Source organism: Hypoxylon fragiforme (assembly GCF_022984875.1).
Source record: "Hypoxylon fragiforme strain CBS 206.31 chromosome Unknown GGS25scaffold_1, whole genome shotgun sequence".
In the NCBI taxonomy this organism is placed as follows: domain Eukaryota; kingdom Fungi; phylum Ascomycota; class Sordariomycetes; order Xylariales; family Hypoxylaceae; genus Hypoxylon; species Hypoxylon fragiforme.
In genome coordinates, this window is record NW_026054756.1 from 2,319,684 (window position 1) to 2,347,364 (window position 27,681).

The 27,681-nt window shown below is 49.4% G+C and overlaps 8 protein-coding genes across 8 annotated transcripts; 6 read left to right on the forward strand and 2 right to left on the reverse strand.

Moving 5' to 3' along the window:
- Positions 1-148: 148 nt before the first annotated feature.
- On the forward strand, positions 149-4,205 carry GGS25DRAFT_516979 (ARM repeat-containing protein; the record flags this gene model as incomplete). Its single annotated transcript, XM_049263305.1, has 8 exons — positions 149-167; positions 229-273; positions 328-2,381; positions 2,437-2,728; positions 2,780-2,934; positions 2,993-3,673; positions 3,735-4,008; positions 4,087-4,205. The coding sequence occupies 8 exons, from the start codon at positions 149-151 to the stop codon at positions 4,203-4,205; spliced, it is 3,639 nt and encodes a 1,212-aa protein (XP_049121462.1).
- Positions 4,206-9,687: 5,482 nt separating this feature from the next.
- On the forward strand, positions 9,688-12,543 carry GGS25DRAFT_35121 (glycosyltransferase family 2 protein). Its single transcript, XM_049258046.1, has 3 exons — positions 9,688-9,922; positions 9,997-10,163; positions 10,216-12,543. Exons 1-3 carry the CDS (start codon positions 9,884-9,886, stop codon positions 12,518-12,520), a joined length of 2,511 nt encoding a protein of 836 aa, XP_049121463.1. The 5' UTR covers positions 9,688-9,883; the 3' UTR covers positions 12,521-12,543.
- An 846-nt stretch (positions 12,544-13,389) lies between these two features.
- GGS25DRAFT_527261 (uncharacterized protein) lies at positions 13,390-15,284 on the forward strand. Its single transcript, XM_049265073.1, has 2 exons — positions 13,390-13,960; positions 14,035-15,284. Exons 1-2 carry the CDS (start codon positions 13,745-13,747, stop codon positions 14,878-14,880), a joined length of 1,062 nt encoding a protein of 353 aa, XP_049121464.1. The 5' UTR covers positions 13,390-13,744; the 3' UTR covers positions 14,881-15,284.
- Positions 15,285-15,641: 357 nt separating this feature from the next.
- Positions 15,642-17,618, forward strand: GGS25DRAFT_470427 (BAR domain-containing protein). The gene is made up of 6 exons (XM_049259243.1): positions 15,642-15,949; positions 16,030-16,111; positions 16,179-16,261; positions 16,324-16,924; positions 16,988-17,119; positions 17,184-17,618. The coding sequence occupies exons 1-6, from the start codon at positions 15,918-15,920 to the stop codon at positions 17,217-17,219; spliced, it is 966 nt and encodes a 321-aa protein (XP_049121465.1). The 5' UTR covers positions 15,642-15,917; the 3' UTR covers positions 17,220-17,618.
- Positions 17,619-18,530: 912 nt separating this feature from the next.
- On the forward strand, positions 18,531-19,477 carry GGS25DRAFT_516983 (ETC complex I subunit conserved region-domain-containing protein; the record flags this gene model as incomplete). The annotated part of the gene is made up of 3 exons (XM_049263306.1): positions 18,531-19,117; positions 19,250-19,354; positions 19,414-19,477. 3 exons carry the CDS (start codon positions 18,531-18,533, stop codon positions 19,475-19,477), a joined length of 756 nt encoding a protein of 251 aa, XP_049121466.1.
- A 642-nt stretch (positions 19,478-20,119) lies between these two features.
- GGS25DRAFT_35348 (uncharacterized protein) lies at positions 20,120-22,397 on the forward strand. Its single transcript, XM_049258064.1, has one exon. It carries the CDS (start codon positions 20,360-20,362, stop codon positions 21,995-21,997), a length of 1,638 nt encoding a protein of 545 aa, XP_049121467.1. The 5' UTR covers positions 20,120-20,359; the 3' UTR covers positions 21,998-22,397.
- GGS25DRAFT_35357 (Yip1-domain-containing protein) lies at positions 22,398-24,367 on the reverse strand. Its single transcript, XM_049258066.1, has 3 exons — positions 23,813-24,367; positions 23,158-23,737; positions 22,398-23,048 (listed from the first exon to the last, which is right to left on the reverse strand). Exons 1-3 carry the CDS (start codon positions 23,880-23,882, stop codon positions 22,799-22,801), a joined length of 900 nt encoding a protein of 299 aa, XP_049121468.1. The 5' UTR covers positions 23,883-24,367; the 3' UTR covers positions 22,398-22,798.
- Positions 24,368-27,446, reverse strand: GGS25DRAFT_35356 (uncharacterized protein). Its single transcript, XM_049258065.1, has 3 exons — positions 26,916-27,446; positions 26,510-26,806; positions 24,368-26,445 (listed from the first exon to the last, which is right to left on the reverse strand). The coding sequence occupies exons 1-3, from the start codon at positions 26,941-26,943 to the stop codon at positions 24,854-24,856; spliced, it is 1,917 nt and encodes a 638-aa protein (XP_049121469.1). The 5' UTR covers positions 26,944-27,446; the 3' UTR covers positions 24,368-24,853.
- Positions 27,447-27,681: the final 235 nt, after the last annotated feature.

A 27,681-nucleotide genomic window follows, 5' to 3' on the forward strand; every position in this document is an offset into this window, starting at 1 on the left:
CCGCCTTGTCCACCGATGCACACCGAGCTTAATACTCCGTGTCGCTTCCGCTTTCTGGGGCGAATCATCCCTTAGCAGGGTTAACTACCGTGGCGAATGTAGCAATTCAGTTGGCAAGCAAACTCCATATCATAAGGAGCTATCCAGCATGGACCGCTCTCGGAAACGTCAGTACAGCTCCCATTCTTTGCGCCAACCCTATCAACTCTGCTAATGCTTGACTTATAGGCGATCTATTATCGCTTAACCAACGCGCATGGGATGGCGAAGCTGGTATACCTTGCCTCTTATCCTGCCCTAACGCCGAGGTGATTAACAATTAGATAGATATCTTCCCCGTCAGCGCATCTCTCGACTCTTCATTGAAGAAAAACACCGCATTCATTAAGCGATTGCGCACCGCGATTACGGCCGCGACCCTGAACACATTCTTACAGGAAATACGAACCCTAAGCCTTCTCAAGTATCTCTCCGAGATTATTTCGGCCTGCTATGAGGGACTTAGCAAGCTCAAGACCCCCGGGGAAATCGATGCCGCCATCGAGATCGTTAGCGCACTACATCAACGATTTGGGCCCGCCGAGTTTACCGAGTATTTGGGATGGCTGCTTGGCAAGGGAATGGCCACACCTGATAAAAGCTTACTGAAGTCCTTAACTGCAGAGGTTCGCGAAAGAGAAGAGAAGGAACGTCTTGTGCGACAACGAGCCCTTCTAAGGGTAATTACCGAACTATGGCTTGTGGGGGTCCTACGAACTCTTGACGATGTCAAGCCGGACGACGCGACACGCGGGGCCAATGGCAAGAATGCCGAATTAAAAATTAAATCAGCTAATTCTACGAAGGGTGGTGGGGCCGAACCATTCCCTCTTGAAGTACTCAAGGACCTCCTGGGCCACGATCGTGAGCATGTTAACTTACCACTTTTGGTCATCTTCGTGAAATCCTTCGCCTGGGATATTCTGGGGGTCAGGTCTGCCGGTTCAGAAGGGCGCAAGACTGTTGAGGAAGACGGTGCTACGAAATCTACTGATGAGAACTCCGAACAGAACGATGGGTCGGAAGATGGTGGCATTCCTGATGCAGATGATGACGCTCCATTCGCTAGCACTGAGCTGCGAGAGCGTTTTAGAAATATTCTCAAAAGGTATTTCGAGGATGTTAAAGCCCATCTTGTGCGCGACCAGAAGAACATTATCACCCAACGAGGCAGGAATTCGGAGGCCTACGTCAAATCTGGAGAGGTATTCGAAGACAGGCAGGCAAATTTTGAGCGACAGCTAAAGGCTCAAGAACGCCTGGTTAGCAATGCTCAGGTTATAGCCGACGCAATTGGTGCTGAGATGCCTGATCTGAAGGAAACATCGGATGGATTTTCAACCACCAATGGCGCAATCGGACTCGTCAAGACTGGGGAATATCTTCGTGGGCAGAGCGAGGGAGCAGGCATATGGGAAGATGAAGACGAACGCCGCTTCTACGAAAACCTAGTAGATCTAAAGGGCAAAGTTCCTGGAATATTGCTTGAGGATGGAAAGAAGAAAAAGGCCGAGACGGACGACCAGGTCGGCAAGAGAACAGATCCTGCCGACTCTTCCGAAACATCTAAGTCTCTGGAAGCAAATGACGACCAATCTACTGCTATCGCAAACAAGACCATTGGCGCCCAGGTTGACGTATTGTTAACACGACTACCTGAGCTTACACACAAAGATGCGGTCGATCAAGCAGCTATCGACTTTTGCTTTCTGAATTCCAAGGCATCTCGAAACAGGCTTATCAAGGCGCTTACCGAAGTGCCAAAGGCTCGCCAAGATCTCTTACCATTTTGGTCTCGTCTTGTAGCTACACTTGGCCGGTATATGCCTGACATACCCAGAGGGGTAGTGGATTACCTTGATGCGGAGTTTCGCAGTCTTCAGCGTCGTAAGGAGAAGGACTTTCTAGGACAGGTACGACAAAGCAATATTCGCTATCTTGCTGAGCTCACCAAGTTTGGCATCGTTCCAGAGCATGTGGTTTTCCATTGCTTGAAAGTTAGCATGGATGACTTCTCTAAGATGAATATCGACATTATCTGCAATCTACTGGAGAATTGTGGCAGATATCTGCTCCGTAACGCCGATACCTCGCCCCGGATGGCAACTTTCCTAGACACTCTGCAACGCAAGAAGTCCGTGCAGCATATTGGTCAGCATGAACGTATGCTCATCGAAAACGCGGTTTACTACGTGGATCCGCCGGAAAGGGCATCGATCCAGCAAAAGGAACGGACTCCTATCGAACTATTCATTCGAAAGCTTATCTATGTTGACCTGACAAAGCGTAATTACACGAAGGTTCTCAAGCAGATTCGTCGACTACATTGGGAGGAATTTGAGGTATTACACCAATATTTGACCTCCTAGAAGGGATATGAACTAACAAGTACGACAGGTAGTAGCCATTCTAACGAAGGTGTTTTCAAGGCCTGCTAAGGTTAAGTACGGTAGCATCCACATCCTCGCTATACTACTCAGTGCTATCTACCGCTACCACCCCGATTTCACAGTCACGGTTATTGATAACGTTGTTGAATCCGTCATATTTGGACTGGAGCAAAATGATTTCAAATTCAACCAAAGGCGCATTGCCGAAGTCAAATATCTGGGCGAGCTCTATAACTACCGGATGCTAGAGCACCCCGTTATCTTTGACACTATGTACAAGATCATGACCTTCGGCTATGGTGAGTTGGACTCGTATATATATCATCCTGGTGTGAACTAATTCTGTTTAGGCGGCCCACCTGTTCCTGGTCGGCTCAACCCCCTGGATTTGCCTGATGACTACTTTCGTATTCGCCTTGTAGCTACAATGCTTGAGACATGTGGCATGTTCTTTAACCGAGGTGCAGCGGGAAAGAAACTCGACTATTTCCTCTCATTCCTCCAGGTTTGTTGAATTCATAATACTATGTAGTTAGCATAGAACCGTGCTGACATGTTCATAGTACTACATATGCACGAAGCATCCTCTCCCCATGGATATAGAGTTTATCGTCCAAGATACATTCTCTTTAACTAGGCCACAGTGGAAGTTAGCCACAACCTTGGAAGAGGCTACAAAAGCATTCCAACTTGCAGTAGCGCAGGATCAGAAGAATGCGGGCCTAGACAAAGGTGCCGATCAAGATGAAGCTTCTAGTGGCGCTTCTTCTGATGACGAAGGTGCTGAGGGTGATGGCGATATTGTGCTCCCTGAAGCTGATGGGGATGATTCAGAGCTTGGAGATGAAGACGATACTGAGGCATGCTTTCCTACCTACATCATTTATTTCGATCGGCGGCCATTAACTAACAGTCTGTGTGCTGAGCAGGATGTCGAGAACCAGCCACAATCTCCTCAAGATTTTGAGTCAGAAGAGGAAGCGATCGTGGTTACTAGGAAAGCCGAGGAGATCGATCCTGCTGATGAGGCAGATTTTGAGCGTGAGTATGCAAAGATGATGGCTGAAAGTCTAGAGTCCCGAAAATTCGACCGCAAACCACTATTCGACGTCCCGCTGCCTGTTCGACCCAAGACTCGCGATATCCCTTCAACGACGACCGAAGCCGCCGATACTACGAACGGAGCGAGCACGCCTAGCACTATGGCATTCTCGCTTTTGACTAAGAAAGGCAATCGCCAGCAGGTAAGTCTTGTAGTCGTGGCTACATCCTACTCATCCTCAAGTTTGTCACTAATATTTATAGACACGAACTGTTGCGCTTCCTTCGGACTCCACTTTTGCGGTTGCCATGAAGACTCAGCAACAGGCAGAACGAGAAGAGCAGCAGCGTATCAAGAACTTGGTGCTCAACTATGATCTTCGCGAAAATGAAGACCCAGATGGTGATATTATAATGACCCCACTCAAACCGAACGCAAATATTCACAAGTCTACTTGTTCAGGTCACGAAAAGCCATCTTCGTATTACCCCAATCGCCCCGAAAAATCTAGCAAAGAGCGTGGCGGACAACGGGTCCGTAGGTTGCAACTGAGCGATGTTGATTGGTATGATAAATCCCATCAAGACCAAAAGAAAGATTAACGGAATGCCCCAGACATCACGGGCCTATCTGCCAGTGATACACGCGCTGGATACGATTCTGCTTCAGGCCAAGTGGAAGAGAATACAATGAACAAGTGTCATGCATCCTCCTCGAAGCCCCGTTTTGGCTGAGAATTTGGGCGAGGTTATACAAAATTCTAGAGGCCTTCAAGATACTTCAGAATGAATGCTGACAAGAACAACCATTTTCCCTGAAATTAGGACATGACGTACACTCGCAGTCGATCGAAACCCAACTTTACACTACTCATTTGAGCATTGCAACGGGGAATTTTGACATCTCCAGGTTATGCGCGTCTCTCATGTGGAAGCTATAATCTTCGGCGAAAGCATTCCTTTACGGAAGGAATCTCGAGGCGGAAGTCCCATAATCTCACGCCATATCAACGCCACTCACTCAACTCCTGCCATGAGAAAGCAGTCGATGTTGGTGAAGTCAACACCGAGTTGCCGGCTGTGGAAGGCCGAAGAAGGGAAGATGACTCAAGGACTAGGGACTTGAGGGCCTGGGTCAGGGCACGGCCTGAGAAACGGTAGTTGCTTTGCTGGTCACCTTCGGGTGTAACAATTTTTGGTACAGAAGCGATGAGGTTCTGCTACCTAATCTCGCTGCAGAAATATTTATCCTGCGACGGTCTACAAATTACGGATACGGACTGGCCGAAGAGCCGTCGCTGCAGATTGCTTTCATCAATGGCACTTAGTGTCAAGGTGCTTTTAATTCTTCGTACATAGCTTATAGCTAGCTCATAGCTAAAGTCACTCTTTATACCTTGATTGTGATTATCGTTCGTACGTAGCACATACAGCTTAGGGTAGATGTCTTGAAGTTGTAGTCATTGCAGGTAATAATGGCCGCATTTTAAGTCTCTTCTTTAGTTGATGCCTTCTAGGTGCAGTTTATGAATACCATTGAAGTCTTTTAAGTCCGTTGTGCCACTTTCATAATATCTTGACTCTCATCTGCTCTTATGAAGTCCTCTAAGCCTACTAGTAATGAAAATCAATTTTAAGAAGAAGAAGAAGGTATGTAATAAAAAGAAAGAAAAGGGAGGGTGTAATTGTAGGTTATCGAGTGTAGTAGAGCCGCTCTTAATTTTGGCGGTCTAAGAATATTTTTTTTTCTACTACCTATGAGGTAAACACGGGTAAGACACTTTACCGTTTTCTCCCTTGCTTCCAAGTCGTATGTAGGTATTGTACATACATACGTATGGAAGTATGTATGGATGCGGTTGTGTGTGTGTACTACTTACTGGTAGGTGTGGTACAGCATGAAAAGAAAAGCCATCTCCGACTGGTCATCGTCGTGGCTCGTATTCAAGGCTTGGCGATGCGTCTCCTGCATTAGAAAAAGGCGAAGGGAAGGGCTAGAAGGAAGCGAAGGGAATACCCAAATGAATAAAAAAAAAAAAAGGGGGGGGGGGAGGGAGTAACCACCACTCAATTGACGCTGAAGCTGAAAAAAAAAACATTGAAGCCATCGAATATCCGACATACGCCATAAGCACGTCATTACAGGAATACTTCATCTCATGACTTGAAATCTGTTTTCTTCCCCCTTTTTTTCTTTTTCGTTTGGCTTCTTCCATTTTTGGTATTTGTTTCTATTTATTGCTTTTATCCGGGGGACTTTAGATAGAGTTGTTGTGGCGTTGCGGTAATTCCTGTGGATGGGTTGGGTTTTCTTTCTTTTCGGTCTAATGCCTACCTTGGGTCGGGTACTATTGAGACGGTTGAAATTGGATTTGTTCAGATCTCAACGTTGAAGGCGCCAAAGTCAACATCTCAACTACATACCTGCCCAGGTACATTACTTAGGAGGTGGGTTAGGATTCAGGAGGAATGTAGTAGGTATTAGCCTCAGTCCTTATTCAGACATACATATATGATCAAACGAAGCTAACAGACTGCCTCGTCAGCTAGCACTATATGTAACTAAAGCCGGACCAAGATTTGAGATGCCTGAGCATGTTCGGTCGGAAGGGGGGCCCACACTCGGGACAAAGCGACGATCGCGAACTTGGGCACATGAGATCGAAAACGGGTAGGTCAGATGTGATATATACCTTAGTACCTACTAATAGGTATGTATGGTATTATCGTTCTCGCTTGTGTAAAGTGAGTAAGTTTTTTTTGTTTTTTTTTTAGTTCTCGTTTTGTCACTTTATTGGGAATGGGTTTACAAGATCCAAACTCCGTACACAGAGCGAGATCCGTCCCAGGGCACGGCCGGGTAAACCGGTTGATATCGGTTGGTCGAGGAGCTTCCTGCTGGGATCTCACAGCGATAAAAAGGCAATTAATTAATGGAGATTTACATGGTACATTCCCCGGAGAATTCTATATTGTGTGAGATTTCGCCTGAGCGGTTGCTACCATCGCTGCATATTAAGTTGCTATTCGCTCGTGGATCAGAGATGCATACTATATTGCAGCTTACGTGTGTGTGTGTGTGCCCAGGTATGTATGTGCGTGTGTGCGTATGTGCGCATGGGTATTGATGGAACGCTGAAAGAGAAACAGATTAATAGTTATGTTAGGCAACGGATTGCGAAGGACAATGTAAAAGTTTGTAAAGGTTAAGTTATACAGCCTAGGTGTTTCAACAACTTGACTGTCTTGACAGCTGTAGATTGAAGTTTGAAGTTTGAAGTTTGAAGTCTTAACATGATGTATGCAGATGTTTGTCATCATGGAAGTGTTATTAGTGTTATAGGTTCGATGTTTGCTTATTGTAAGTTACTAGGTTAGGTATGAGGTTAGGTATGAGGTTAGGTATTACCTAACCTGCATAGGTAGGCGGGTTAATTAGGCCCTTTTGAAGGGATCAAGTAACTACATAGATAAGTAACAGATCAGGCAAGATCAGGCGACCCCACAAGTCCACAAGTCCGAATGCAGGCATTTAAATAGTTCATAATAGGTAGCATGTAGACTGCAGGTGAGCCCTACATAATGATACATATGGGGGACCATCTGGAAGTCAATGGCCACCAACATTGAATAGTGGCCAACTATTTTCGTAGTAGTACTCCGTACTATGTATGTAGATGTCTCGTACCTTGCGGGGTGTTGGCACAGTTAACGTGCCAGTTGGTTGAGCTTAAGTGCAAGCCAAAGTAAGCCAAGATACCCTTGCAGCAAGACAGAATTGATTGATTGATTGATTGATTGATTGATTAATAATGAATTGATTGGTAGGGTTGGCTGGTTGATTGGCTGATCCAAGAGGAATAATGCTACTATGTCGTATGTATTTCTTCCCTTTTTGTTTAGTATGTACAAATATATCTCAAATATATCTCAAATTATCAATTGATCTTTTTCTTAGCGCGCCTTCCTTGAATCCCTTCCTTGAATCCCTCATACCCTTTAAAGCTTGGTTTAAGCTAATGAAGTCAAATATCGCCAGTCGTTCTCTCTATCCTAGGATTTTGAGCCGCCTGGCCGCTTGTGATATCTTCCATTAGCGCCTAGATCAACGCTTCTACTACTTCGTACTAGTAGTATTCCTAAAACATAAACCCACCAAAAAACCCAAATCCTTTTCATCCAATAAGTTGAGCCAGGTTCCAGATATTTCAAGTATTAATGTCCAAAGAGAGACTATTACATGAATACCAACTCTATTCTGTGGCTTGAATTCATTGTTGCTTCGGGCGGTTCGATCCGTATCTCGTACCTCCATGTTGGTGCTACGCTCGTGTTCGACCGTCTAGCCCTTCGAACTCAATTGCTATGCATGCCATCATCTCACCAACTCCCAACTTACACGTATCAATCTGAGTGGCACGATCCTAAAAGGCAATTATAAACCTCGCCGCAAGAACGCTTTAGCTTGGATTTATTAAATGCTCCCAAACGGCCCGGTACCTGGCCAGGCCCGGTCACCACGAGAACTGGCTAAAGTGAGCAGTACATACATACCTCTTCAACCCACTTGTGTGCAGACACTGCCAGACAGGCCACCCAGTCAAGTCACTACGACTGATTGGGTGCGGTATACTGGGCGATGACTCTTTTGCATATGAGCTGTGCCATTCTCTCTCTTTCCAGCGTATATTTCTCGCCCCAACCGAGATGAAGCTCGTGGCGGCATCACTTACAGTACTTACTAAACCTTAGGAATTCATGGATAGATGTATAGTCGTATCTCTGACTAAACCACATGCAACTTCTAAATAAATCCCTCCATGTAGGTAAGTAGGTGTACATGGGCTACATAATAGGTAAGATAGTAGGTAAGTATGCATTTCACAAGTTCAAATGTTAACTCCACCAGGTCTTGCTTTACCCCTTTTACCTCAGAATCTTAAACGGCACTCACCTGTCAGAAGATGAGGGTACCTGATCAAGGTAGGTATCTCCGAAAGGAGACTAAAGTATATATTTAGTTTGCTTTTCTTATTTATATGTCTGGGTTATGTAAATATTTATTACCATCGAAACATATATGGCCTAGAGTCGATCCATCTGCCGTATATGGGAGAGAACGACAAGCCCTCATTATATCATCCCTGCACTTGATTCGACTTTCTAGGCGCGTGCCGCCGTCCTCATCTTCTTCCTCCCGCCCTGTCTCTATTCGACGGGACTTAAGATAGAGGCCAACTAACTTTAGAGGCCCTAGACGTCAAGACTGTCACCGCACATTCTGCCCACTGACCGCGTCTAAGCGTTTGGGTTGTCGTACGCAATACACGTAGGAGCCCTCTAACCAGTTACAGTCTACGAAATCCAATCTGGTCTCATCTTCCGTCGTATAAACATCTGAGTCCAAGAATATCGGAACAAAAACGCCAAACAACAAGGATTACCCCCCAGGTGCAGATAGCCTGCAAGTCCAGCCGACCAACGGCCATTGTTACCGTTCGCCAAGCAACAAGTTCAGATTCTCGAGCATCGCCCGATTGATATACAAGGAGCCTGCCGACTTCTCAGCCTATCCTTTTGCCCCCGTTCGTTCAGCTCCAAAGCTTGCCGTCCTCGCATATATCTATAGACGCTTATACGCAGCTAGTCATCTTACTTGTCGTCGTCGCCGAGGATAGTGAACTCATTCACCTCGTCAGCTACCTTGGCTACCCTCAGTTCTTATTTCGCCTACTTATACAGGTGCTGGCTTGCTCTACACTTTGGCTGTCGCTTATAATAATACTATAAACCTATATATAACTTAACTACAGCTATATTGGAACTATAGTCGTTTAGTTCGTCTAGCTTGCGAAGACCTTTTTTGGATAGGAATAACGAAGTCGAAGACTCAAGAAAGCTCGCCCCAAAATAGCGAGTAGACGGAACGTCGATCTCGTTAGTCATTAGACGCAGTTCGGTGTTTATTTTTGTCGTATACGGATCATCGTGGCAGTTCACCCTGCCCTTCGGGACCAGCATCCAGTCAGTTGGCTCCTCGGCCCACACGATATAGTGGTGATACCTCGCTCCTGGGTCTTGGAAACATATATGTATAGAAACTTCCACGACCCAGTCCTCACGACTTACTTGTGTTGGAAGGACGGCATCTTTTCATCCCGTGAATCCGCAAGGCTCGAAACAAGGGCAACCCCCCCTTGCGTTCTGCAGGTAGCCGTAAATACACATCTTTGTGTAACACCAATCGGCTGTCAACTCTTTCAGAACCCAAGACGATGCTCGCATAAGAAGCAGGTCACCCCAATTCCTAATCTTGATCTCGAGCCCAGCCTACCGGGATACCTCGCAAAATACGTCAAACCCTTCTCTTCCCCCTGCTAAAGCCTTTTAGCGATTCGCTCGACTCGTCAAAGATGGCCCAAAATATCGCGCAAACGTGGCCGGTCCACGAGGTAAGTGACTTGAATTTCCGACTAACTGCTAGCTTCATAGTAGGTAGGACTATCCTCACTGACATGGTTTTCAGATCATATATACGGCAATTGTGGGCGTTGTTATGTTAGCAGCTCTTCTTGAATGGTTCCTATGGCTAGCCGCGTTCCTGTACTGTTTGGTCAAGGTTTTCAGGAAGGCAGAGCACTGGACGATACGAGTGCTTGCAGTTATTGTCGCTGTTCTCTTCACTGGTTTTCGGTAAGCCTGGCCAAATATTCCATCGCCTCGCTTATTACTAACTGATAAACAGGTTTATATTTTTGCCCATCATGGTCGTTACTTTACCGCTCCCGAGTCAAATCACACAATACTGGCCCCCTAACATGGTCGACATCCTTCAATGGTTTGCGTTCTGGAGCTTTGCTGGTCTCTTGACCGTACCATGGCTTTTCTGTGTATACCAACTCGTCACACACCAGCTCGGGAGAACGAAGCGGGTCAAAGAAGTATTGGATGAGGTTTCCGCGCCAAAGGTTGTCATCGTTATGCCCTGTTATAAGGAGGATCCCGAGGTCCTCGTCACCGCTATCAACTCCGTCGTGGACTGTGACTATCCTCCTTCATGCATCCATGTCTTCCTTTCATTCGACGGAGATCAAGAGGACGAATTGTATCTCAACACGATCGAAAAGCTTGGTGTGCCTCTGACGCTGGAGTCGTACCCTAAGAGTATCGACGTCAGCTATCGAGCAGCCCGAATTACAGTGTCTCGATTTCCTCACGGTGGAAAGCGTCATTGTCAAAAGGCAACCTTCAAACTCATCGACAAGGTTTATAAGGAATACCTAAAGCGCAACGACAACCTCTTTATCCTCTTCATCGATTCGGATTGCATCCTAGATAGAGTCTGTCTGCAAAACTTCGTCTACGACATGGAACTTAGCCCTGGAAATAGTAGAGACATGTTAGCTATGACTGGTGTCATTACCTCAACAACCAGGAAGCACAGTATCATTACGCTACTTCAAGACATGGAGTATATTCATGGTCAGCTATTCGAGCGGACCGTCGAGTCTGGATGCGGTGCCGTAACTTGCTTGCCAGGTGCTCTCACCATGCTCCGATTCTCTGCATTCCGAAGAATGGCTAAATACTACTTTGCTGACAAAGCTGAGCAATGTGAGGATCTGTTTGACTTTGCGAAGAGTCATTTGGGAGAGGATCGATGGCTCACCCATCTTTTTATGATTGGAGCGAAGAAGCGGTATCAGATCCAAATGTGCACCTCAGCATTTTGCAAGACAGAGGCGGTGCAAACTGTTCAGTCGCTGATTAAGCAACGGCGAAGATGGTTTCTTGGTTTCATCACGAACGAAGTTTGCATGCTAACTGACTGGCGCCTTTGGAAACGATATCCTATCTTGCTCGTGGTCCGATTTATGCAGAACACAATACGGACGACGGCTTTACTATTTTTCATCATGATGCTCTCACTCATGACAACAACCATGAGAGTTGACCAGCTCCCCGTCGGTTTCATTGCGATTTCGCTCGGTTTGAATTGGCTGATGATGATATACTTTGGGTTTAAACTAAAACGCTACAAGATCTGGCTCTACCCGGTGATGTTCATCCTGAACCCTTTCTTTAACTGGTACTACATGATTTACGGCATCTTTACGGCAGGCCAACGCACCTGGGGTGGCCCTCGTGCCGACGCCGCTACTGCCGACGCGAACACGACACCACAGCAAGCCGCCGAGCAAGCTGCGAAAGCAGGAGATGATCTCAACGTTGTTCCAGAGACCTTCATCCCAGCAACTGAGGTTCAACGACAGATGAGCCGAGGTAAAGAGTCTCTCAAGGGGAATGGGATCCAACGATCGAAGAGCAAGGTCTTACCCCCGGAAAAGATCGAGGGCAAATTCGCCGCCCCCGAGAAAAAGGCCAACGGGTTTTATGCGTATCCAGAGGAGTCGACATACAGCTTCTTCAATACACAAGGAGCTGGGGCTTCACCATATGGTACTACACCTTTGAACTACGCCCACAGCCGAGAATCGGTAGATAGTTTCCTAACCACTGGAAACAACTCGGTATATATCCCCCGACGAGTAGAGAGTATCATGGGAGACGAAGACCGCAAGAAGTACGAGATGGCGCAGGCTAGTCAGTACAACCAGTTCGTAGAGAAGTCAAAGAAGTATGCCATCCCGCCACGAGGCCAGGTGTACGAATTCTCCGACACGGAGCTGGCCAAGGGTGGCTGGGAAGCAAGTGACACCAGAGTCACGGAGATCAGAAGGCCGGAACGACGCTATAGAGACGATGCCAACGACGATAGTACCCCAGAGTCGTTATCCTCTCGTGCACCTTCGCCCCGGCCTAGATCTTCTCGACAATCCAATACCGAATCATCCCATGGTCCGAGACCGACCTCGGAAGCATCAGACAGTCAGCATCAGCACCAGCACCAGCCACCTTATACTTATTATCAGCATCAACGCAATAGGACGAGTAGCAGCCCTCTCGTACTAAACAGCACTTCTGCGCCCGACACCAGCGAAACGGAATTAGACGGACACACGAAGGCGTCTAGACCGCACACTCCTTAGTAATCAAGAAGTATATATACCCACTCCCTATTTTTATGTACGAAGTTAAATCACACTGGAAGCATACAAGAAAAAAGAAAAAAGAAAAAGAAAAAGGGGGGTTGGGGAAAGGGGCCTCAGAGAGTTAGACGGACGGGTTCCATGCATAATAGGCGGCACGGAAATTTGCATTATAGAATGGGCGTTTTCTGGAGGTGGTTTGGAGGGTGGTTTTTTTTTGGGAGCGAGACATAAGCAGTATATTACACACATAAGCGCGCGCGTGAAAAGGGGTTGCGGGAAGAAAGAAAAGGGGAGAGGCTGAAACTACCTACAGAAGCAAAAGTATTTAGGACGCTGGCGATAATGACATGAGTTTCATTCAATTCACATACTATCCTAGCCTAGGTGTTTGGCAGCTTGCATATCTACATACTTCTCGCACGCAGGCTTTTATGTATTAGGAAACGGATGTCATTATGGATTAATTGGGTGGTGTGGCGTGGCGTGGTCAGGCTAGGAGGTTTTTTTTGCATATGGAAGGCAAAGGTTGGCGAGTGAATATGGCAGATGCAGAAATAGACGAATTCGAAGCCATATACAAAGTTTGGTTGTTGATGGCATCAAATCAGCATAGAATATACACCGTAAAGATGTCTACATGATGTGTCGGTGATGCCATACATAGGTACCTACATACAACTAACATTGATGCATGCGCCCTATGGCGCGTCGTCGTAAAGCCGCGCCAAGAGGTTGAGCATACTGCAACCAACCGAGGTCCTGTCCTGTCCTGTCCTGTCCTGCCAAACGCGCTCCATGCTACCTACCTACCTACCTACCTACGTGGGACGTTGATGCCCAAACGCTGATATGAAGCGGCCACACAGATCAGTCGTCACGTCATTGCATTGTCAGGATACCTACCTTAGCCTACCTACGCATACGGCATGTTGGAAAGCAAACAGCGATGCAATTTCGACGGCCGGCCTCGATACGTTGAGGTTTTGACACCGGTCATATGTGAAGATATGATATGTCAGACTATGTAGAAGAAATGCGCCGTGACTGCCCGGGCAGGCACATGTATCGGGATGTATGTATATGAGGAGAAGCAAAAAGATCTGGCTGCATCTCATCAAGGCTTGCCAAGATCTCGAATATATGTAGCCCCTTTTCTCTCTTTCTTCTACGCTGTCTTGGGTCCGCACGCTTACGGATCTAAGCACCGAATTCTCTATCACCATGTCTGCTCAAACGACAGAGACCAAAGCGTCCACATTGCCTGAAGTGGGAACTCCGCCGGAGCCTCGTGATCCAGAAGGCAGCACGCCCAAGGACAACGAGGACCCCCTCCATGACCGCTGGTATGCGAACCAGGCCATCATTGACCGGCTGAAAGGATGTGCAGAGTTCCAAGAACTGCACATACTTCGAAAGAAGGCAAGTCATATCGAGCTTGTGCCTTACCTACCTACCTGAGCGAACAGCATACCCACCTAATGTACTAGGTTAACACATTTCGCAATATATAGGGATGGGAAAGGCCCGAGGGCGACATCCACTTCCAGAACACACGCCAAATAGCCGACGAGCCCTCGCTCCAGACGTCCAAGTTCTTCTACAAGATCATGAAGGACGTCGGGCGAGATCTGCATAAAGCCACCAACGCGTTTGCGATCCCGCCTTGTCCGGGGCAGCAGCCGCGGATCCTAGACATGTGCATGGCGCCGGGCGGCTTCCTCGCGACGGCGCTGATGCGGAACCGCGGCGCGACGGCCAAGGCCTTCTCCCTGCCCATCTGCGACGGCGGCCACGAGGTCCTGCTCCCGCCGGGCGCGGCCGTCGACGCGAAATTTCTCGACATCACCCTGCTGGCCGCCGACATGGGCTTCGACGTCCACCAGCACCCGCACCCGCACCCCGACCCCCACCGCTTCCTCGGGCGGCACTTCCAGCCGGACGAGCTCTTCGACCTGGCGCTGTGCGACGGGCAGGTGCGCAGGCGGCACAGGGGGCTGCGGCGGGGGGAGCGCGAGGCCAAGAGGCTGGCGGCGGCGCAGCTGGCGCTGGGGCTCGCGCACCTCCGGCCGGGGGGCACGGCGGTGGTGCTGCTGCACAAGCTCGAGAGCTGGGACGCGGCGAGCGTGCTGTGGCGGTTCCGCCGGTTCGCGGCCGTGGCGGCGCACAAGCCGACGGCCGCGCACACCAAGAGGTCGTCGTTCTACATGGTCGCCACCAATGTCCGGAGCCGCGACCCCGAGGCGCTGGAGGCGATCGAGCACTGGAAGAGGATGTGGGAGTTGGCGACGTTTGGGAAGGGCGAGGAGGAGGGGGGGGGAGGGGGAGGGGCAGGGGCAGGGGGAGAGGGATGGTTATGATGATGAGTTTTGGCGGTTTGTGGCGGAGGACAAGATGAGGGTGCAGGAGATGCTGGAGGAGATGGGGCCGTTGCTGGAGGATTGGGGGAGGAGTATTTGGAAGACGCAGGCGGTGTCGCTTGCGAGGTCGTTGAAGAATGGGTGGAGGTAGTACTTAGTATAAGTTGGCTTACCTACACACATCGTTGATGTACACACATTGATGTATGTCTTACCTAGACTCCGAGTCCTAGAGTGTCCTAGACTCCTAGGCATGTAAATGTAAATGTATCACTACTAATAGTAGTATGTACATATGTAGGTTTAAGATATGACTCTGCCACTCTGGAGTGTCTGGGGAGTAGGGATGTATGTACTGCATATGTACATGGGAGACTGTACTACATGTATGTAGTTTATGTAGTGCTTAATGAAGATTAATATTAGCTTAGTTAGAGATATTCAGAAGCAGGTACGATATGCATTATGATGTGCTTCGTACTGGCGATCATAAATCTAAATGTGCCACAGCTGTTGTGCAGCTGGTTCCTAATTTAAACGGGTGCGGAACCACTAAAATCATTATGAAGAAGGTTTATGATTGGTGCTGGCAGCATAAACTGCCCCCCCTTAGCAAAGCTCAGGGCTAGGCACTACTAGTAGTACAATACAATGCTAGGTACAATGTATTGTACTGCAATGTAGGTACGCATGCCACAAGCAATAGGGCAGCTGCAGGGCTGATTTAGGTACAATACCATCCTAGTACTAGGTACTGCTAGGTAGGTAGTTAGTGGCTGCCAGCGCCGACTTAGTGCGTCCATGGATCAATTGTTCTTTTACGAGTTGAACCTGCAACAACTTGAAACTTCCCCAGGTTATTTGTCCAGTTGTGTCCAATTTGTTTAGTTCATCTTCTTATCTCCTTCACCCTCTAAAATCATCCTCGGACATTCATTCTCAAGTACAACTTAGAAGACAATATCGAACTGAACCCCCCCCCAAAGTCTCCCACTACTCCTCTTGTTCTTGTTCAACCCCCCATTTTAACCGCAACTATGGATTTCAAGGCTTTTGGAAATAGCTTGAGGTACATTCATAACCTACAACCCCCGTCGTGGAAGTCTCTATAGCGGTGATGCTGGATGCTGGATGCTGATATTGTAATAGCTCTATTGGCTCGCAAATTACTCCCTTTGCTACCCGTACTTTTCAGTACACGAAGGAGCAACTGGGCCAAGCTGAGGATAAGGTAGAGATCCATAATCCATAGATATACAATTTGTGAAACTCTGGCTGATGATTTGTGACCGCTACAGACTCAGCTTCCGCCTGACTATATTGATCTCGAGAAGCGAGTTGATGCCTTGAAACAGGTTCATCAAAAGATGCTTGCAGTGACGTGGGTGCATCTCTGACGATGCGCAAATTGTTTTTCGCTAATCTAACATTAATCCCCTATAGCTCGCAATACTCGAACGAAGCCTACGATTATCCCGCCAACATCAAGGAGAGCTTCTCGGACCTCGGACGCACCGTTAGCGAGAAAGTTCATCTTCTTTCTAGTGCCACCACCCCCGCCGAAGCCCAAAATGCCCTGACCGCGCCCCCCACCGCGAAGCCCCAGCCTAAGACTTTCTCCCACGCTATCGCACGTGCCAGTTTAGCAAGCTCCCAGCTTATGCACCAGCAACACACTGGTGCCGGCGAGGATCCTCTTGCGACCGCGCTCGAGAAGTATGCGCTGGTCAGTGAGCGACTTGGCGAGGCCCGTCTTGCGCAGGATGCCCAGATCCAGAGCCGCTACTTGGCTGGGTGGAACACCACCCTGAACACCAACCTTATGTTCGCAACGCGTGCACGCAAAAATGTCGAGAAAGCCCGCCTGACCCTAGATTCGGTCAAGTCTCGTGCCAAGGGAACGACCTGGAAGATCGGTCCCACGTCTCCGCGTGATGATCACCCCACTGCCGACGACTTGACCCCCGAAGCTCAGGAGGAAATCGAAAAGGCCGAAGATGAATTCGTCACCCAGACTGAAGAGGCCGTAGGCGTCATGAAGAATGTAGGTCATACCTAAGTTGTACCAGGTACCCGAGAATCTGTTCGGCTAATTATCCAATCATAGGTCCTGGACACTCCTGAGCCTCTTCGTAACCTTGCAGAGCTCGTTGCTGCTCAGCTTGAGTACCACAAGAAGTCTGCCGAGATCCTGAGCGAGCTTGCCCCCGTCATTGAAGCTCTCCAGGTCGAACAAGAGGTCAGCTGAAACCATAATCACAGTATTTTTTTCCCCCGTGAAAACAAAGACTAACGGGCTATAGGCGAACTACCGCAAGAGCCGCGAGAGTGCTTCGTAAAGGATTAAACATGCAAAAGCAATGAGTAGGAGCCCCGTCGCGGGATATACAAGTGGGTGGGATGAATGTCTATCTTGAGGACCTGCGAGGATGATACCGGATCTGTCAGGATTCTATTTCCTTTTTCCTTTTTTTACTGCTTGATTTGACACGTTGCGTGCTCGAACGAGTGCGATATAGACGGGAGTGAGATCCTCGAAGGGCTTTCCCATGAGACATTGCTGCTTAGTTTTTCGATTCTCACTTCTGACTGGGAGATGGATGAATTGACAGTATCTTACGAGCATAATTCTCTGATCTCTATGAGATTTCCCAATTCTGTGCAGATTTTACATTACCATTTTGCATATTAGACACAGTAAATGATAGATTTAGTAATCGGCGTAAAGTTCTTTGAAGTGAGAAAGCGTTGGGTTTGCTACAGACGACTACTAACTACATGATATTACTGCCAAATGTTTCATGCAAAAGTTGGAATGGTAGTATCATCAGTACGGGAAAATTCAAAGCCTACTCCTACTTGGATACCTACAATTAATACTAAGTAAATGGACACAGCTAAAGGTAGAAACAGCGCAAACAGAGATTATTATAACATGCCCGCTAAGGCAGTATCCAAACAACTCTTTGAATGGCAACTCATCTTCTTCATGGCGATGCAATCAAGGCACCGGACTCATAACGAAAACGAAGGAATGAAGTTTGGGAAGGAGAGCAAAAATTACGCCCGCTACGATCCACGAGGGATAATAGAAGAAGGCCGACTCCGCGATGTGCAATGCAGGTCTTCCTACTTAAGGACCCTCATGCTTGAGCGAGGGTCCTTCGAACAAGGTAAGTATGAAGAAGAAAAGAAGAAAAAAGAAGAGTGGGAAAAGTTTGGGCGGGAGAGGAGGTATTTATACTTGAGCGTTGGGGTGGGGGTTGGCGGGGCATTCGTGGTTTCCCCGTTTAATACATATTAATAGGTGCCTTAGGTTAGGTAATCTGCAACGGTTGGTTGGTTGGTTGGTTGGTTGGTTGGTTGGTTGGTTGTACGTAATCAGATCACGTGGGTCGAATCCAATCCAATGAAGCTTGTGACGTTTTTTAATTGAAGCACTCACTTCGTTCACCAAAGCTACCGACTGAGAAGAAATTCGATCCGAGGTAAATTGGATTGGCTTCCCAATTTCCAACCACAAACGTCAACACCACCACTCCCTTTAGAGGGACCCGAAGCCCGATCGATCGATCGATTTATCCCCCAACACACCTACCTACCTACCTACCTACCTACATAATCCCGCACACACACACACACACAGCACAATGCGCAGCACCCTCCGCCTCCTCGCGGCCGTCAAGCCCTCCGCGGCGCGGTACCTCGAGCCCGGGGCGCCGACGGGTCTGACAGGCCTGCACACGCACAGCTCGCCGCGCTCGACGCTCCTGTACCTGTACACGCGGACGCTCGAGAAGCTCGCGGACCAGGTCCCGGAGACCTCGCTGTACCGCCAGTCCGCCGAGGCCACGACGCGCCACCGCCTCGCCATCGTCGAGGCCTGCGAGCCGCCGGGCTACGCGGCGTGGGCGGCGCGCGCGAGAGAGGTCGCGCAGAAGAACCCGATGTTCTTCCGCGTCACGGCGCAGGCGGGCGCCGCGGGGGAGAGCGTGGAGAAGGGCGAGGCCGTCACGGTGCGCAGTGGTGGGAGGACGTTCGTGTACCGGGAGGGCCCCACGGCGGTGGACGAGAGGCTGCAGGAGTGGGATGGGGAGAGGGACGAGGGCCCTGGGAGGGAGGGGCTGAGGGGGGAGGAGGAGCATTGGGATCGTGCGGCGCTGTTTGGGAGGGAGCCGTTGGATGGGCCGGGGGGCCAGGTGGTGTGGGAGAATGAGCCGCCGTTGACGGTTGATCAGTGAGTTTTTTTTTTTTTTTTGGCCTTTTTTTTCTTTCTTGCTTTCTTGCACTTTCTTGTTGGTCTGCTTCTCGCAACTGAAAGAGGAACTCTTGGGTGGTTGTGTTTGCTGACTCGAGAAAACGATGATAGAATCGAAGAGATCGAGTCCAAGATCGGAGGCGGCCTGCTCGAGGAGGTGGTCCAAACGGCCGAGAACGAGCTGAAGCTCGTAGACGCCATGTCCGAGGGCAGAGTGTAAGTGCCTCTTTTCTACTACCAACCCGTTTAGAGTGCGTGACTGACCGTAGTAACAGATGGGAGGAGCTAGAAGAAAAGCCCGCCGAGGGCCAATGGAAGTACTTCGAGCGTGGTCAGTAGTTGACACGCTCACGCCCCTGGTTTCCCCAAGGGGCTTGAAGAACGAAAAAGAAATATATAATAAAAGCCCCGCCCTGAATTCCCTGAATTCCCTCTTATGTGGTACGAAAGCATATGTACAGTAGACGAAAAGGCATTGTGCATACGGACGGCGGCTTACATTATGAGATGTTCCTATTGTCACTATGTGCATTATGGGATAGTGTTTGCTTATCGTGCTTATTACTGAGATTTCTAAGGGAATACTTCAATACCGTAGGCGATAAATAATCATTGATAGTCTAACGCAGAATTACGTTAATATGTGTTTTCGATTTCTACTTAAACTCAATATTTTAATAGAAGGGCTGCCGTTATTTGCTACACGGACGCTTCTATTGCGACTTATATACATACTAATGAGTAGAGTCATACCGATATCGTTTGATACCTGGAGTCTCTTGGGAACACATTCTCTTAAGTGTATTATTCAATCGGTTCGGTATGGCCGAGGTACATGTCTGCATATGCAGCTAGATGTTACCCAGGTTACAGCGATACCTAGCCTTATTTGAATAACGCATAGCAAGCAACCTTGAAGTTTACCTAATACTAGATACTAGACTCGACAAACTACCCCTAAATTTAAAACATTGAGGCGTCGATGACGAAGACAGATACCACATACCTAAAGCAACTGGTGAAGAAAAGGGCGAGACGCTAATGCAAAGTGCGGCACGGCCCGTAAAGTGTGACTTTGTGATTTACCAAAGGACCAAATCTTTTCCATCTTTCTTTCTCTTCTTTTATCTACAAAACTTGTCTAGGTATACACCTAGGTAAACACGTAGTAGGCTAAAGAGGGAAAAGAAAAAAAAAAGGCAACAGCATCCATCTTAAACCATGGCACCCTTCGCGGTCCCCGTCCCCGCCTACCGCCTCGGCATCCCCCAACACATCATCGGCGGCAGCGGCGCCCGCACCAAACGGCAAAAAACCATCGACGAGCTGGATTCCCCCGAGCCGGAGTGGGATACCCGCTCGTTAGCATCGTCGTCGCAACCACCTGGCTCCATCAACCCGCTCAGCCACTCCCCGGACACCCTGCGCCAGCTCGCCGTCGCGGGGCTCGCGCCGGAGGACGAGCTGCCGTCGAAGGCGTTTCCTCTGTTTCCGCATAAGCGGTTGCCGTTGGGGCTCAGACGACGGCCGCGGCTTCGTGGGGAAACTGTTGATGATGATGATGATGATGATGATGGAGATGGTAATGGTAATGGTAATGGTGGGAAGAGCGAAGGTGAAGGTAAGGGTTATGACGATGATGGTTTAGGAGGACCTGTGGCGGCGCGCCAGCACAAGGACCCGACATCGATGCGGTTCGCGGACCGCATGCGACACCTGAGCACGCTGACGGCCATCATGCACCGCTGCCTCGGCGAGGGCGACATCGCGCGCGCCAAGCGCGCCTTCGGCCTCCTCGTGCGGACGCGAGACGTCGATGTGCGGCAGGGCGGGCTCTGGGCCGTCGGGTCCGAGATCTTGATGCGGGACGGCGAAACGAACCGCTGCCGCCGCCAGCAAAGCCAGGCGACTGTTGTTGGTAATAATGATGGTGAAGAACAACAACAACAACAACAACAACAACCAGAAGAAGAAGAAGAAGAAGAAGAACAAGCAGAGGGAAGGGAAGAAGTCCCTCCACGCCCCCGCCGCTGGGGCTCCCCCGCCAACATCGACAAAGTCCGCCTCTACCTCGAGAGCCTGATCCACCAGCACCCGCACGACCCGCACCGCCCCCACCTCACCAGCGCCCTCGACTTCTGGCCCGCCCTCTTCGCCATCGAGCTCTACAACCTCGACGCCGAGTTCCGGCACGCCGTCGCCCAGCTCCGCGCTTCCCAGCAGGAGGACGAAGAAGAAGAAGAACAACAACAACAACAGGAACTCTCTTTCTCGTCTTCCGGGATGGGGATGGGGGAAAGCGGGCTCGACGACTTCTCGGCAGACGAACCCCAGCAGCGCGCGCGGCGCGAAGAGGCGTCCCGCCGCGCGGCCAAGCACGACGAGCTGCGCCGCGAGACCCGCGCCGTCGCCGAGCGCGTCGCCGCCCGCATCGACCTGCTCATGGACACCGCCGCCCCCTTCGCCGCCCACCGCGAGCTGCTGCGGCTCCGCGCCAACCTGGCCCTGTTCGTGGGGGACCTGCACCTGCCTTCGCGATTGCTCCTTGACGATGATGAAGGTGGGGGAGGGCCGATCGAGGAACGTATGGAGGGGCTGTCGTTGCGTAAAGGGGAGGGGGAGGGAGAGGGAGAGGACGGACTACGTGCTCGTGCCGAGACGTCGGAGGAGCGGCAGGCGCTTGCGAGGAGGAAGGAGGAGCAGAGGCGGGCGCGGGAGTTATTTCAGAAGATAGTGGATGGGGGTGGGGAGGTGGATGGTTGGGTGAGGAAGTTCATGCGTATGGGTGAAGAGGAAGAAGAAGAAGAGGAGGAGGAGGAGGGGGAGGGGGAGGGGGAGGCTGGTTTCGATACCTGGTAGTTGCATGTATAGGCACTTGTCCTTTTCTTTTCCTTTGTGGTTTCGTAGATTTATCTTGATACCCCCATTCAAAGTCGATATTTGGATTCGTTTGAGCGAATCATTCTAGTAATCGGTCTTCAAGTATCTGGATTACATACTCTCCTTAATGCCCCTATATACCTACATAGGTGAGTGTAGGTATCTATAACAGGACGGGGGGAAACCATCAGCTTTCTTGTACAATGCCCCCGAGCTCTCGCGCGGAATCTATAAACATCAACAGTTCGAACGAAGTCTAATAGGTACACCTAATAGGCAAATATGCACAGCTATTCTACCACCACACTTAACAAGATCAACTCCAGCCTTCCCATTAATCTCCATTACGACCTCTCGATTATCGCAAAGATGCCTGAGAGTAGAGACAAAGCCTACAACAACGATGAAATCACCATATTGCTAAATGCTCATACGTAAGAACAGCAAAAAGCAAGAAAAGCGACGCTTCACATTGATCATACAGTGAGGATACATGGGTGTGAACAAGTCGGCAAAAGTAGGCACTTTTTAAAAATACAAGCAGGCGCATAATCGGAATCGAAATAAAACCATATCCATTTCCCATGGTTACTGCCCTGCCCAGGCCCCTCCCACGTGCGCGCCAATACATGCATGTCTCACATCCATCTCAAGCCAAAGCTGACTCTCCATCTGGCTACGCTGCCCGTTTTTTGACCATCCGTGGTTCGTAGTAAGTAGTAGTAGTGGTGATGGTGGTGGAAACTAGAAGTTCTTTTTTAAATAGGTTTCGTCGTAAACCTAGCTGATAAAACAAAGACATCCCAACCCGAGGTAGAATACAAACAAGGGGTAGACGGCAATACCGACGCGATTTTTGACGACGCCGCTACCGCCCAATATGCTAACGCCCGCCGCGAGCGACCAACCGACTAATACGAGGTAGACGGGAACCCGAGGGATGGTGGGGAGGCCGAGAGCTGACATTAAGGAAGCGATGACGAGCGGGAATAGTGTGTAGCCGATGATACACACACTTTGCGCAAACGAGCTGTCATATATAGTTAATATCCAGCCCAGCAATATATTTAGATCTACCAATAGCTAACACCCCTTACAATCATGTAAGGTGATAGTATAGCGAGCGGGGCAAAACTCACATATTTCCACCGAGCAGCTTGATCTGTAGTGTGACGACAGCCTCCCCGATCCAGATGATCGCAAAGACGCCGCTGAAGACGATATCCTTCTGGTCCTCCTTGGCCCGGAAGCTCAGCAGCAGCGACAGCAGCAGGCAGAAGATGAGGGGCCCCCACATGTCCCAGTCGCGGAGGCCGGGGCTCATGTTGTTCTGGTTGAGGAGGCTCTCGGGGTCCATGACGCGGCCAGCGAGGCTCGTGAGCTCCTCGCGGGCACCCGAGAGGCCAGCGCCGCGCAGGTTGGCGTACGCGCCCCGGAAGCCCTCGGCGCTTTCGAACATGGTCCCGCCGAACAGGTACCGCGGGTATAGCACCTCGCGCATCTTGGACCACACGGCAAGCAGGTCGCGCCGTAGCGTGTCCCACACGGACTCGTCGATCGTGTTCTGCGGGGCGCGGCGGTCCTCTCCGGGGATGCGTGACGTCAGATAATTCTCGTTGAGAGGCCGCTGGGACGAGGATCCCGATCCGATGTTGCCTGTTAGAGGTTCTCGCTGGGACTGGGCGTTGGAGAGAGGATCGTCGAAGTCGTTGAGGTCGGCTGTTGCGATGATGATTATAATCATTAGTGGGCCATACATAAACGACTCATAGATAATATGGTAACTCAACTCACCATCGTCAGGGTCGATCAAGTCGTCCTCTTCTATCTGAGGACTACTATAGTGATGACTAGAGGACGCCATTTCCGTCACTTTTGATAGCTACTCCTTTCTAGGACCAGGGGTGCAGATATATCTAATATTCCCTTTTATTAATACGTGATGGTATAAAGTAGTGGTGGCTGCCTATGAGGAAATAAAGAATCATAACATTAATTGTTCCTGTTGTAAAACGGTAAAACGTTGAAGTTCTGAAGATCAATTCTCAGGTACCACCGTGGTCAATTCTATTACCTGCATATCAATCTACCCTGTTATACCTAACTACTAGGTAGTACCTAATCTACATGGGTACGGTACTGCACTAAAATTCATTGTCGTAAGCTTTAGCTACATAACTAAGTTATGTGGTCCAAGCTTTTTAACTACCCTCCTAGTTAAATGTGGAACAGTACATCACTCAAGCCGTTCTGCCGATCTCAATCCCACCAAAAGAATCTGCATACCACTGGTAGTATTAAGACTTTTGCTATTAACTATTTCGTACCTTCCTAACTACCTAGGTTAGGTACCTCAAGTTGTAAATCTTCCACCACCAGACTTACAGGATTCAAGTTCCGGGTATCTTGTATATGTTACTTGCTTCAGCGCCCAAGTTGTACCTTTTTCTCTTATTGCATCTCCATGCTTCTCATCCATGTCCCATCTTTCCTTTAAGAACCAAAATCCTAACAAATCCTAACAAGTCCTAAACGCTTCCTACAATACCTTTCCATTGACATTGCCGTAAATGCATGCATACATCGTCTTTTACATACTATGTAGGTAGTAGGTACGTCAGTCAGTAGCTATCCCTATCGTCGCGCCATAAAAGACTCCCCACACTAAGAATGCGCCCCGGTATTAATGCTTCTCCCATGACGAATCCCCTCAAGAACGCCCAAGCCAGAATATTCGGCTCCCGCGAATCAAGAACGACATCATTAATAGATGAAATTGCAATGTATGCAATCCTATAGAAATCTTATAGATCCCTATACTCTGGGTTATCAGCCCTAGTTCCACATGTCTCTATAACTTCGTACGTTTTCTGTTGATGTGTGTGCTTGTGTGGTGGGGATAGCGTAATTGTTCACATTGCGCTGCGTGTATGATACCGATCCTTCTGCCCATGGTTCTGCCAAGTGTGGATGAAATCCAGACGATGGCGGTTGGGGCGGTTGGGGCGGTTGTTGCATTGGGGGATTAGAACGCCACGATTCAAATCCATGAGTATATGGCCCCGAGTGCGGCCACGCGGGTAAGTTAGCGCCCCTGTTGCTGTTGAACTCGACAGAGGCAGGATTATAAGCCCCCTGTGGCGCCTCAGTACTGAAGGCGGGCATGTACTGTAGATCTGAGGCTTTAGTCGCGCTGGTTGTGCGAGGTTGGTGACCTGGTTGGTGACCTTCTTGCGACGAAAGTCCTCCCCATTGTTGTGGGTGCGATGACGGCTGAGGCGCGTTTGGGTCCCATGCTGTTGGTGTGTCATGGGGCTGCGAGCTCTCCCTTGGAACCCCGCGGCCATACGCAGCGAGATTGCCATTAATGCCTACTAACGCCCACGCAAACACAGCCACATCCCGAATCGACTTCATAAGCTGGTCAATTGGCGGGCCTCCTGCCGTCTTGACATGTTCTCGCAAAGGCATGTACTGTGGTAACAATGGCGGTCGAAATGTATAAAAATGCTCCGGAGGATAGTAAGGTCGTATGGGCTGTTCGCTCCAAGGCGCCGCAAAGAGCCCATTTTCAAAATCAACAGGAAGTAGAGGTGGATGGAGAGAGGGAATAGGTGGCCTAGCTCGTCTCAACACCACGACCAGCCCATCTGACGTGCACGATACTACAGCTTCGAGTTCAAATGTAGGTATCGGATTTCGACGATGGCTCTGATGTCCATTAGTTCGTCTTCCCGAATTCCTGGTCCGATCACAGGTTTCTCCTGGTTGTTGATAAGCCCGAGTTCCGGACAATGGTGGGAAATCGGTTGGCTGTGATGGCTGAAAAAACGCCATCTGAGGATTTCCACCAAGCGTACCTTTCGAGAGGCCCGGGCTGATACCAGCCTCGGCTTTTATCTTAAGATCAGAGGCCTCATGGACATCTACATCCATAGAATTCCTAGTGTGAGGATGGCTATCCATATTAGCTGCGTCGCCATTAGTCATATATTCGTCATGTTCTTGCTCGTCCTCTTCGTCCTCGTCCTCGTCGTCTTCCTCGTCATCGTATTCGTTATCCTCTTCGAAATCCTCATCCCTTCGAGGGTCACGGTACCAGAAACGAAGATAGGCGATAGAGTCGTTCGCCTTAGCGCTCTCCAGGCATTTTATAGCATCTGCTAGACAATTCTCTGCTATGCACTCGTAGAAGCTCTTGTCCTGAATCTGATCTGGTCGGACACCAAGAATGGAGGATACAGCATTGGTCGCAAACATTACTGTCAGTGTTCTGGTGAACCTGTTGAGGATAAGAGCAGCACGAGGTTCCCTCTCCATTGGTTGCATCTTGAACTTGGGCGATAGGTGCTCGAGCATGTGGTAGCGAGGGTCTCTTGGCGAAGACGAGAAGATCCGCCGAATTTGGGGTGCTTCTATCGCCCGTCCTGCCAAACCGTTAGCAACTTAGGACAACCTCGGTTATGTTATGATAAGGCACCCAGAACACACTTTTACTCCTTTCTCCACGCCGATAAACACTCGTAGAAGCTACCAAAACATCATGGACTATCGTGAAGCAACATTCGCAGCTAATCCACTGCCCATCGCTCGACATGACCCGGGCGTAGTGGAGAACAGCGGCTTTGTCGAGTAGGACACCCCTGCTGTGGATAGAGCGCGCAAATGGCACTTCGTCGGGGTGGAAGTAATCGAAGCATGATTTCCCCTGCACATCTTGGGGTTGGTATCCCAAGATATCAGCCACGGAATCGGACACAAAGAGAATGTTGGCGTCGGGCGACAGGTCTGTAGGTTAAGAACTATTAGCCGTTGCCCAACCAGTCGAGCATTGTCGATAAAAGGTGGCCCTCAAAGTATGCCGCCTCTATAATGTTCAAGCATCGAAGGTACTAACTGTGGATGGTCATGAAAGTCTGCTCCATTTGGTTCGATGTCCAATCTCCCGGAAGATGCTACTGTTGTTCAACGAAGAAGAACTGATTTGGGGTCTCCGAACCATTAGCCAAGACTTTTTTTTTAAAGAGTCAACCAGCACCAGCACCAGCTAAATGCTTGTTTCGGACGGCGCCAACAAAAACCCGAGGATAAACAGGGTGTGTCGTGTTCCAAGGTGGTCCCAGAAGCAAATCTGATGAAGTGGTAAGTTCCGAAACTCGTGTTTCGCAAGCTTGAATTGGGAGTCGGTTGTTCAGGACAATTATGGAAAGGCTCAAGCGGATGAGCCAACAAGATGTCTCTGGATAACCGAGTATTGTATGACACAGATCCCGCCGTCACCGTCGGATAGGTGGGCAAGTCATACAAGCAGGCCCCAGAACAGACTTGGTGTAATGTCCAGGACAAGATGGCGAGATTGAGATTGGTCGCCTCGGTACGGAAGACGGTGGTGAGGTTTTGCCAGGTTTCCTCTACCCCTACACAAGTCGTAATAGGAAGCCAAAAGGGTCGTCGCTTGAGGTGTCACAACGGCTTCTAGCTATTCGGCTCGGTGCAGCGATGAGCAGGGACCGGCATACGCAATGCAAGAGGGCACTGGTAGCCACTGAGTAGGTATACCGGTTATATGGAATGGGGCGATCAGATAGGACATCCAGGGCCAGCGGTTTGTCCAATACCTGACTTGTAGGGCTGGGCTTAAGTGGGAGCCCGGATCATTCGAA